A 12099-nucleotide genomic window follows, 5' to 3' on the forward strand; every position below is an offset into this window, starting at 1 on the left:
AAGTCTACCGGAATCAGTGTTGTTCCCTTTTCTTAGAAAAACACAAATAAATCCAAATCATATTCTCACCTGATTCTCATTTCAAACACAAGACTGTGGCCTCTCAGTCCTTTCACCAAATAACTAAGGGAGGGGGGTCATTTGAATTTGTTTGTCTGTGAGCACAGCCTAGGCATGGGTTCTCTGGGTCTGAAACTCTAATATCGATTTTAGATTTTTATTTTTAAAACATATTTTTTTATTATTTATTATTTGTTTTTATTAAAGCTAACAGGTTGGGTCAGTTCCACCACAGCTATAGCACTGCAGTAACTTAAAATACCATTTACATTTGTACACATAAATAAAAAAACGGCATTGGACAAACAGAAGGAAGCCCATTTTGTTACCACTAAATCTTACTGAGAGCAAAATCCCATCTGTAGGTCGTATCTGGGATGACTGCGGAATCTGCAACAGGGGCTGGAGAGGTTGTTTCCTTATGTGGATGTACACAGTGTACATTTTAATGTAAACTTCTGTTTTTTGTTTTTTTTTTTTTTTGATGGCCTGACCATGACCCAATTTATTCTGAAAGGTTTTTACGGCAGTTTAAATGGGTATAATTGCATGTCAAGGGTGGATAGTTTGACTGATTATACTTACCTCTTCTGCCTGCACCTGTAACTTGGTTTTCTCTTTGGTTAAGAGGTTTACTTTCTCCTCCTCAGACTGCAAGTCTTCAATGGCTTGCTGCAAAGGAGGTGAACAATATTCTGTTAATTACTGCTTTAATGTTTTTATCTTTAATCATCTTTTTCAATGCACTGGTTAGAAAAAATACTGAAATTCAATGAAGTTCTTATGCTCCAATGAAAAGTGGGCCAGCAGGACCAGCTTATCTAAGTCCCCCCCACCAGGTATCTGCACATGGTATTCATCTCAGCCACCCGTTCAGAAATATAAACTTCCCCATATTTGTGCACCTGCAATCAATTCTGGCCCTTTCAAGCCATGGAAACTCAATCCAATTACATGACGGTGTGGAAACTGAACCTGGAACCAGACCTTGTCCCAGTATCCGTGATCATTGACATCTTGACCTTTAAATGAAAGCAATGTTTCACGTCCCAGTGCTTACAGTGTTAGCGCCACAGCCCCCCACTCTGTGGCTGTGTTTATGGAGCAGTCGGAGGGGCAATACCACAGATCCTAAATCACAAGGACAGATTTCATGAAAATCGATTTGCTACTGTTAGGCATCTGGCCTGAATTAGCGAACAACATTTATGTAGCCATCAGGAGCAGCCATAATGGTAAAGGAGGGCAAATGACTTTATTTTCTTGAGCAAATGTAACATGCTACATTGTTTTAAAAGTACCGCAGGAATGTGCAAGGTTTGAGTGGGAGCAGATTTATTACAGGCCTGGGGTTTGGTTGGTCATATGGTTTGATTTTTCTCAAGTTGTGTTTTGTCTTGTCAGATTTGGTCAAATCCGTTTACTTCATACAGTATATTGATTACAAAATAATGATATGATTCACTTCATAATGTGGGTATAATATCAATAAAAATGAATAGAGAGATAAATAAGCGACATGTCATCTTGTCAAACTCAGACTTCAAAGGATCTGTGTTGTAATCTGTGGTGGTTCCTCATAAAAATAAAAAAAAAATTATGAAGAATCAGAAACAGCCCCCTATCCTTTAACTGTTCGCTTTGGTATACTGCATGCTACAGAAGTATACAGAGTAAATTATCAGCAGAATGACATCAACCCCTAAATCACTGTCCAGATAAAAGAAATGTTATTTGGCTTCCCGCCAACTAACTTCGATATCTAACATATTATATCCCCAAAACCCTTCTAACAGATGGGCCTGCTTGTGACCACACAAATGTCATCAGCTAACTATTTACTGTCCCCTTGGTGTGACCCTGACGGTGCAGAATCACTGGGAGTCCCAACAAGAAACTATTCTACATCTGCCTCTGCACACTATATAATCACAGACCCAACACACACACATGCACATGCACACACACACACACACACACACACACACACACTCCATGGTATTCTCAAAATGTCTCTCACTACCATGTGTGCTAACTGTCCATGGCAGGACAGGACAGGAGTCTGATCATTGCTATGGAGCAATCATATCTCTATGAATCTCTATCTGAACTTGTTATTTTACAAGACAGCAACAGCAGCATATGAACTTAGGCTAAGAGCTTAATCCTTAAAAACCTCCCACCCAATGATTGCATTCACAAAGTGGCTCGGGCAAGGAAAAGGTCCTGATCCAGAGGAGCATTATTTGTAAGCACACAAACTCATTGTGGTTACGATCCTGTGTTTTACCCTCTCAGGCAATTTTTTGTGAAAATATGCTTGTCTCCTCCTATTTTCATTATGTGACCACAAAAGTCATTTTAATGATCGCTGCTCTTATCACTTTGCTGATCTGGGGAGCATAAGGAAGACCACAGTATTCATTCTTCTTAATGACTACATGACTCTCTCATATGACAAAGCACTGGGGTCACTGTATGCCTGGGATAACATTCCCTGTTTACCACTAGGTGACCAGAGTTGGCAAGGCATCAAAGGAAAACATAATCACTTTTGGAACCATTTGACGTGATCCCTGCTGCCGAAGCAGTTTTTTTTAATGACTGCAGGAACACAGTTGTACCATACAATCAAAGTAAATGCACCATGTAACCAATGACATAAGCATCTGTGACATTGATAAATGATACAGTGCAACTTTTTTTCCATTTTGGCCAAATAATCCTGCATCTGCCATCTGTCCCCAGACAAAACTGAGATGTCTTACAATTTACAAACAGCATTCACTATGAAACATAAATTTTCAATTTAAATTGTAATGATTGCTTATATGAAACCTGCAATTTGCAAAGTGCACAACATAAGACATCTTCAAAAGCCAAAGTTCACCCACAACAATTCATTTATGCCACGATCACTGCATTGTGTTTCTACTCTCATATTACTTAGCGCTTGTGATTTGGAGGTGATCTGCGAGGACACCTCGATTCCTAATTTCCCTTGTATTGGTAGAATACAAACTGCACAGCAACATGACAGCAACTGCAGAGGTGAAAAAGTCATGTGGCCACAGTGGGAAGTGATAAAGAAAACAACAATGATTATAGTGGAATGCAGCAATATACTGTATGTTATCCCTAAAAATAATACATTGATAACTATATATGTGTGCTGAGAGACTACAGCTCAACTTTGTAGCTGAGAATTACTTTTATTTTTGATCACATGGTACTGATAATACCACCGCAAACACAGCTGTAAGCATCTGGATCATCCTCACAAGTCAGAAATATGATGCCAAAAATAAGTGATGCCATCTGACAGAACATGAGCTTTCTTGGTGTTTCAGGAAGAATGATTCTCCTCACACTTCTTAAGTGATTTTCCTACTACACTGTCATGCTATAGCTGATCTTGTTGTCACTACAGTCTTTTCTCACCTGGCTGAGTTCCACCAGGTGTTCCTTCTCCTTCTGTAGTTTTAGTACAATTTCCTCCCTCTGGGAAAGCTCCTCGGACAGCTTGCGGATGTTTGAGTCTAAAGACTTGGGCGGACAAGAAAAAACAATAAATTTAAATAATGCTATGCCCTTTCCTCATACACAAACAAAATGTTTGTCAACAGAAGTGGGCATTTAACATTAAAATGCATTTCAATGGGAGCACACCACAGGCAGAATTTCACATCTCATGATTTAGATGTAAAATGCGAACATTATACCATTGTCATACAATTGTGTACTTAACAGTTATGTGGTGATGATCCGCATAAATCCCCACTTGCAAAACAATTGAAGAAATTCTTATTGGTATTAGTTTTGTGTTTTTTTCTGTTGAGATAATCCAACTTGCCAGTTGAAAATGGTATATGTTTAACTTCTCAATCCATAATGCATGTGTATTTGCAAGGAATGATACTTAGTTCACAAAATTAAAATAAGTCCACCCTTGTTCCAATACATTTTAAAAATTTTCAGTATGTTAAATGAATGTGACAAAACGCTACTTGGTTCAAAGAAAAGTTCAAAGAAATGAAATGGACTTCAATCAAAGAAATGGATGTAAGTGGAAAACAAAAAGCCTTGACTTTTCAAATTAAGAAGATATCAAGGCTCACTGGAATCATACACACAGCTGCAGTATGGTTATCTGCTTACATCCAACCTGACTGCAGCTGAGGGAGGAGTAGAAAATAAGGCAGGGAACTGTATTCTGGATTACAAATGTATTGTCAATAAACACACACATAACAAAACTTCACAGAAAGGAATACCTATTTTACTATCATTCTATAGTTGTTTGGTAATATGTCACAACAAAGAATACCACTAGTAACATTAACATCAGTATTAATGCCAGCAGGTTGCCAAACATATAGCTAACATGGACATAAATGAAGCAGTCATGCCTTGTACCAGGCAGCTTTTAAATAGCTTCTGTGGAAGAAGTAGTGTAAGTAGACCATGCTGGGGCAGGTTAAAAAAATGTTCTCACAATTCCAACTGACATTTAGAATGGCATATGGCTCACTCTGACGTGAACCAGTTTCAATGCTATTGATATAAAAACGTTAAAGAAAACATTTTATTTCATATTTATGTATAACTGATGCTGTACAATCTGTCACCAAACAAGTAAAAGGTAAAATGATTAAGAGGGTAACATTCCAGAACCCATAATCATTATTTATTGTAGGTGTCATGTGTTCTATTGCTTTTCAGTGTTGCTCAGGAGGAAATCATTCTGCTTCATGTGTGGAGACCACTGGATTGCCCCAATATGGCATGCTTTTATTGACTCTAAAACCTACATTGAGACTGAAGGCAGCGTTATTGTACCAGATCTGAGTTCTAAAATATCTGACAGAAGCTAATGCTTGAAAAATAATATCATACTCAGAATATAACTTTTATCAGTTTTATCATTTTTCAGAACCAAAAGTGGATACAGACTCATGGGCAATAACATACATTTGCTGTCATTCTGATAACAGAAAGAAAAAGTGTATTCAGTATGCAGTTACTCAAGCCATCTCATGACATCTTTATTCCGTTCCATTTCTGTAACTGCTGTAGCAGTCCAGCAGTTTGCTGTACATGCATAAAATAAAGATATCCCTGAAAAGTGCAGTATCGTTCTCATCTGTTATTACAATAGAATCAAACTTGGGTTTCACCTCAGATTTCATACCAACAGTCTGGGACAATTTTGCAATAGCAGAGCTGATTGAAGCTAATTCTCACAATCGATCACTGCTAAATTAATTTTTCCCGCTTTTGATCTTTAAGCATTTGAACAGAATTGCCCGCCACCCCCACCCAAAAAGGCAGCTACATAATATGATGTTTGAAAATGACGGCATATTTGGAATAAGAATTGCTACATATTTAGAAGAGGGATGTTTATAGCGCTGGGGGCAGAGTGTTGTGTTTGGAAGGATGTAGCACAGACACCACAGGCAGTTAATATGGAGGACAAACCTTTCCCTGAGGGATCATGGAATGGCTTATGTCTATCATTTACTGTTACATGGTTTGTTCAGCAAGAGCTCTTTCTTTCTTTTCCTGACAATACACACAGCTCCAGCATACCTCAGTAAGAAACCATACATCACCAAGCACCATATTCTCTATCTTCAAGTGGCAAAGGCATGCAATACGTTGAAGAACAAGCAACAGGGTAAACAAGTATATCACCTTAATAATGTGATAAAGATAGAAAGTGACAGAGCAGACCAAGAAATATTCAAAATATTCCAAACTTGGAAAGCAAAAAAGGAGACAGTTCTTGAAATGTGAAAGAGCGAAAAAGTCAATTAAGACATAAGATGTTAGAATAAGTCAAACTAGCTAGTTTAAATGTTAAAGTGCCATCATAAAGGCATTAAAGGAAAACAGAGCTCCCACACATAAAATTAGAAAAGGAGCAGTGAAAAAGAAGTGAATGTCTGCACACTCAGGAATAGTAGTAGACTAAAAGAGCAAACGTGAGAAAGTGGAGCATCCTACCTGTTTATCCCTTTCCACAGTGCTGAGCGTGTTCTCCAGCTCCTCCAGGTCGCGCCTCAGACTGCAGCACTCAGCTTCCAGCCGGTGCTTCTGCACTGCCAGCTGGGCCGCGCAGCCCTCCTCCTCCTCCAGACGCTCGCTCAGCCCCGCCACCTGGGCCTCAAGCTCCCGCTTGGCCTTGGCCAGCTGAGAGCAGCGCTGCTCCGTGTCCTGCAGGCTCCCCTGTTCCTGGTGGGGAGGGGAAGGGAGGGAGGCAACGGGCTGAAGGATGGAGGCGCATGGTTACGTACTCCCAGACATAAACACACACACAAACAAACATGCATACAGACAGTCATATTCACTTGCAGGAGAATGCTCTCTCTCTCTCTCTCTCTCTCTCTCTCTGTCTCTCTCTCTCTCTCACACACACAGACACATGCACTCATTCACAAACACAGGTGCATGCATGCACATGTACATACACCCACACAAATACCCTGACACACACACAAGGAAACACATATACACACACATGCACACAGACACATGTGCCCGTGGGCATATGTACATAGACACACTTACACAGACATGCATACCCATGCTCACTGTTTCACATGCAAATGTTCACACTCCTCATAATGGTCAGTCATACAAACATGTTTATAATACAGCTGGTGTGCACCTTTCACTGTCCAATGTCTCACAATTGTACTTCAGGATATTGCAGAACAACCAAAAGGAAACCAGCAAAGGTCATCAAGTAAAGGTCCAGCAAAGGTCCAACCATCTTAAAATGCATTAAAAATTTCTGTGTCCTTGTTCCTGATGATCTCACATTCAGCCCCACCTTAACAAAGACTGAATAAAAAACAATATAGTAACATATGTATGATACTCAATAAATGAAATCCTGCAGTCCTGACTGGATGATCCAGTTCTGCAATCATGAATCAGTTCTCAAATGCAGTCAGTTTAGCCAGAGGAAAAGGCTTAAGCATTCTGGTTGTTCTCGCTCTAAAACTGCCTAGTCTGGTAAACGCCTCAGCCGTTTTGTGCCCACGCAAGTATGAACTAATCATCATTGTGCAAGAAGCCAGGACAAACTTAATAACATACCCCGATCTTAGGGAATTTCAAAGATTGTTAGTTGACCAAATCTCAGTTTGCATATCTCCCCATAAAAGTGCTTTCGCTCTGTTCCCTTCTCATTTTTTTTCCTTTCCTGCTTTTCTTTCTGTCTTAACATTTTCTCCTTGGCAAAGTTGGCAAGATGCCAGGTGAGAAATATATAAACAAAGAGACACTCCCCACAACCAAAAAAAGACAGAAGCCCACTTTGAAAAATATTAAAGCAGGTTTTCGCATTTCACAAATACTGTCCATTATGCAGCAAAGACTTTGATAACTCTCCTGCTTTTGTTTTTTCATTGTACCCACATATTTGGTGAATCCCAGTGCTGCACAATCTAATCTGCAGTATAATTGTCCAAACAGATATAACATGTAACAACATACAAAGCAATAATGAAATATGACAAGCAGACATAATTTTGTACACTTCACTGCCAGTGGACACCATTGATAGATAAATCAGTATATTAAGGAACATGAGAGTACTATACCCTTATGAAATCAGGACAGATACAACTATCAAGAGTTGATATGATGAAAAAAGGAGGCTTTGCGTCAGGTCCAGCTCAAAAAGTCTTAAGTCCTATAGCTTCAGAAGATGGAGCAGAAGACCACATACAAGAGGACCATGCTGCTTGTGTTTTCAATTACAGCGCAGACCTCCTCGATGTGCTGTTCACAAGTGGCAGCAGACTCTTACATTCCTACTTCTCCTTTCCTTTTTTTCCCCTTTACAATCCATTGTGAGTTACAAGTTGTCATGTCAAGTTTCAACAGTTATCAGCCATTCAGGTAAAACTCCAAAGAAGAGAAAAATGTGTGAGGAAAATGACACGCATGCCCGGATACATACACATACCCTCACATACCCACACACAGACAGACACACACAGACACACACACATACACAGATACAGACACACACACATACACAGATACAGACACACACACACACACACACATACACACACACACACACACACACACACACACACACACACACACACACACACCTGTTAATTACACGCAGGTACCTACAGCTGCCAAGCGCTCCTGCAGGGTCATGCTAAAGTTATCCCAGTCTAGGTCCTCTGGTTCCGGCTCCAGCTGTGGCCCATTGGCCTCTTCAGAACCGTCCGAGAGGGAGTGGCACCTTCGTCGTCTGGATCTGAGAGCCATTCCCGGCGCAAGACGTATTATGCTCTAACGAGGCCCCCCCTCCCCGACAGGTTACGCTTCTGTCAGAGACTCAGTCGAGACGGGGGCCGAACAGGAGCGCCGCACTCAAACAACCGGCAGTGGAAGCAGGGCTGTGTTCGGCAGCCGTGGCGAACAGCAAAGAACAATAATTTACTATTTCGTCTCCCCAGGCAACCTCAGTCAGCGAGCACCGTCTCGCCCTACGCCTCTAGCCCCTGTTCTGTTTGAAGTCCTCACCTTTTGTTTAACTCCTGCCGCTCTCCCCTCCACCACCACCCCCACCCCTCCTCTTTCTCCTGTCTCAGTCAGCAGCTGTCTCTCAGCATTGATCTCTGTATGCTGGTACTGTGGGGAGTCAGTTGAGAACACACAGCTCTCTATACTGCCGCGCTCTCCCCCAGTTCAGGCTGGCCCGCCCCAGCCCACAGATCCAGGCTGCACCCTTGCCACAATGGCCGCTCCCCTCCATGCACAGGTGTCCCTTTCCTCCGACTGCTGGCCCACAAAGCTTCCCAGGGGGCCAAGGTGTAGGGTGACCGATTATATGAAAGGGTTTATCTTCTATAGTTCATCGTCAGTAACAAGAGCCTAATGTTCACACAATCACTCACAATCCACCACCCCTCTCCAAAAAGAAAATCAAAACACACAAAAGAGTAGCATTCCCCTAAGATTTGACTTTGTGACTTTATTCATTTGTAATTAACAGAGAGACCTTTGTTTATGCCCACACATTTTGGACAATGGCATGGTATTATTCTACTAATGTGAGGACACAGGGGATATTGTGTATAAGCGCTACTTATTTTCTGTATGAATTGGTTTTTAGCTCACTGCCAATATACAAGTCAACAGGCAAAGCTGGTATTTTATGCTGTGTTGTATGAACCAGCAATCATATGAATCAGTTTTCTTTTGTGCTCGTGCATATGCGTACACTCACACACACACACACGCACACGCACGTGCACACACTCACACGCACACGCACACAGACACATGCACACAGACACACGCACACGCACACGCACACACACACACACACACACACACACACACACACACACACACACACACACACACACACACAAACACAAACGTGCACACGTACACGCACAACATACTGAAATAAAAATAACAATTATTATATAATAACAAAATGCTAGCATACTGTGCTAATATACTAATACAAGATGATACCTATCAAGAATTGAGTGGGTTGCAGGTGCAGTACTACAGTGAGTCTCCAGTTATCTGACAAAACTGAACACTGTCTAATTTTTGAGGAAAGAAGGCAATCTGCTTATTACAATTGTGGTACAAACATATGCAGATCCTCACTGCTCAGCGGAAGAGCCAAAATGTAGAAACAAGCCCCACTTCACAAGTTTCCGATGATTAGCTGTGTGACACCATTCTATCAACAAAGACAGCAACAACATATCCCTTATTCATGAAAACACTCACAATAACCCCACAGAACCAGCCATTCTCTTCATTCTCAGATTCCAGTCGGAATTCCACAGTGGACAGTACAGAAGAAGTCCTTCATAAAGCTTCATGAAAACAGCACCCACAAGCTGCACAGATCCATAAAAAGACCACGCTGAAATAACAGTAAACATGCACCAGTGCAGACTCATCAAGAATATAGAATTTCCATAATGAAACAAGACAAGCCAAAATGAAAGTTATCTGCGCATGGTGTAGAGACAGATTTAATTTCATTATTTTATGGTACACAAGGCCCAATTAAACATAGCTGAGTGTAAGGGGCATGCTCAGACAGTAGGTATATGAGAGCCAGGTAACGTGAGGATACGGAGATCCTTCAAAAAGAGCCTGTGGGAGGGAATTTTACATGCAGGGAGGGCAACCGGATAAAGGACAGTATACATCTGATTCAAAAAATCTCTCACTGCTGTCCTCGCTCAACCTTTCCAGAGATTTCTCCCCATCAGAAGAGCAGGAGGAGGACTTAGATAACCTGAAATTAGATTTAGGAGTGGTTCCCCTGGCTGTGAAGAGAGATCAGAGCACACTGATGGAAAAGGTTGAAGGTTCAGGGGTAGCCTCAAGTTGTTTTTCAGAAGCAAAAGAAACTGAATAAGATAGCATTATATATGTTGAATGGAAAAAAAAAAATCATACTCCTCATTTCCTCTCATCCATCTGTCTTCTGCTATCCTTTTGAACCCTTTCAGCATTACAGCTTAAGTCTTAAAGCAGACGGTACGCCACCTCCCATTTCAAGAGGCCAACGTATATTTCACTGCTCTGTATGTCAAGACACTACTTCCAATCACCTTGTTATGGAGACTCCTGCTAGTACTCATACTCATCCATTTCATGACCATAACACTGTATCTTGTAAACTAATAAAACGTCAGGATGGTCAGCCCTGGCCATCACGTGTAATGTTGACATAAATTCAATCCACTAGAACTCCCACTTCCCAGATTACCCTCAAGTATGACACATGGTCCTTTGTTATCCAATCTCAAATTGGAGTATTTAAATAGGAAATTAAATAGCATTGAAAAGTCAATTCAATTGTTCATACATTGTAGAGGTCCACTCTTTTTGTTCTGCATGAAGTTCATTTACATTTACATTTACATTTATTTATTTAGCAGATGCTTTTATCCAAAGCGACTTACAAAAGTGCATACAGCAAGTTTAACTCAGAGAGCTCAACGAATAATAAACTTGAAATTGCACTGTGCTAAAAGTTCCTATTATAAAAGTGGGACTGAATATAGTCTTTCTGACAATGAATTATTACATCTTTTTTCCTCTTAAGCCACTAAAAACAGAGGCATGTTTTTGCACATTCAGAACCCTGTGGAACACAGCTTTCATCTGGAAAATTATAATAAATAAAAGGTTGCACAAATCACTAGAGTCCTACAGGTTATTTTGAATGGGGGATTTGATATAGAATAGAAAGGATTTAGAAATATTGCAAGGGGTAAATTACTGTGCCATCTAACATAATGTTTATTTAAAACCCAACAGATAATATTTTATTTCTAGGATAGACTGTGTGACATAACTCAGTTGCCCTTTTCATTTCTTCAAGACTGAAGAACAATTTATTTTAAATTAATTTATATTAAAACAGATAATGAAAGAATGCTTACATCACTTCCATATGTCCCACTCAAAATGTGAAGAATGTATCAATAACGGAAGCCACAGAGGTGGATTATTGTAACTTAAAATTCAGCCCTTTCCCTCTCCTGAAAGATGCCTCTGATGCACAATGACACAGAATGTGAAGGGATTACAGACAGAGCAACAGCAGATGACTGTCTGGACTGAAGGATACCTCCAACAGCAGCACAGCTGAACTCTGCTGAGGCCAAAGTATAACAAAAATGAATAGAACGATGAATTTGTTTCCAGGGAAGATGGAAAAATTTCACAGGGAGAAGGGGAGGAGGGAATCCATTTTACAACAGGTCACTTACTTTGTGGGGAATCGAAAAGCTTCTAAATGGGAAGTCATTGGTTGGCAGCTTGCAGACCGTCTCTTGAGGAAACCGTGCTTTGTTCATGCCATTTTATTCGTAGATCGAGAAACCCATTACTGAAGGAGCTGCTGACTCTATGCCATGGAAGAGGCCAGATCACAGGGAAAGATAATGTTTGAGTGGAGGCCTCTACATTTGGTAGTGATTCAGAACAGTTAACAAGGGGCTGTGTGTGTAACAC

The 12099-nt window shown here is 40.6% G+C and overlaps 1 protein-coding gene across 4 annotated transcripts in view; it reads right to left on the bottom strand.

Annotated features, from left to right (window-relative positions):
* LOC118776072 (myosin-16) overlaps nucleotides 1-12099 on the bottom strand; it is a 48550-nt gene that overhangs the window by 26348 nt on the left and 10103 nt on the right. For 2 of the 4 annotated variants that reach the window (XM_036526174.1, XM_036526150.1), the window contains 3 exons: nucleotides 6070-6297; nucleotides 3502-3606; nucleotides 646-732 (listed from right to left, as the gene is read on the bottom strand). In XM_036526174.1, the coding sequence (XP_036382067.1) occupies nucleotides 646-732; nucleotides 3502-3606; nucleotides 6070-6297 (420 nt within the window). Of the gene's footprint in view, nucleotides 1-645; nucleotides 733-3501; nucleotides 3607-6069; nucleotides 6331-8220; nucleotides 8720-12099 lie in introns of those variants that run through there. The other 2 variants (XM_036526165.1, XM_036526158.1) reach the window with 2 other exon arrangements.

Source organism: Megalops cyprinoides, chromosome 1, assembly GCF_013368585.1.
Source record: "Megalops cyprinoides isolate fMegCyp1 chromosome 1, fMegCyp1.pri, whole genome shotgun sequence".
In the NCBI taxonomy this organism is placed as follows: domain Eukaryota; kingdom Metazoa; phylum Chordata; class Actinopteri; order Elopiformes; family Megalopidae; genus Megalops; species Megalops cyprinoides.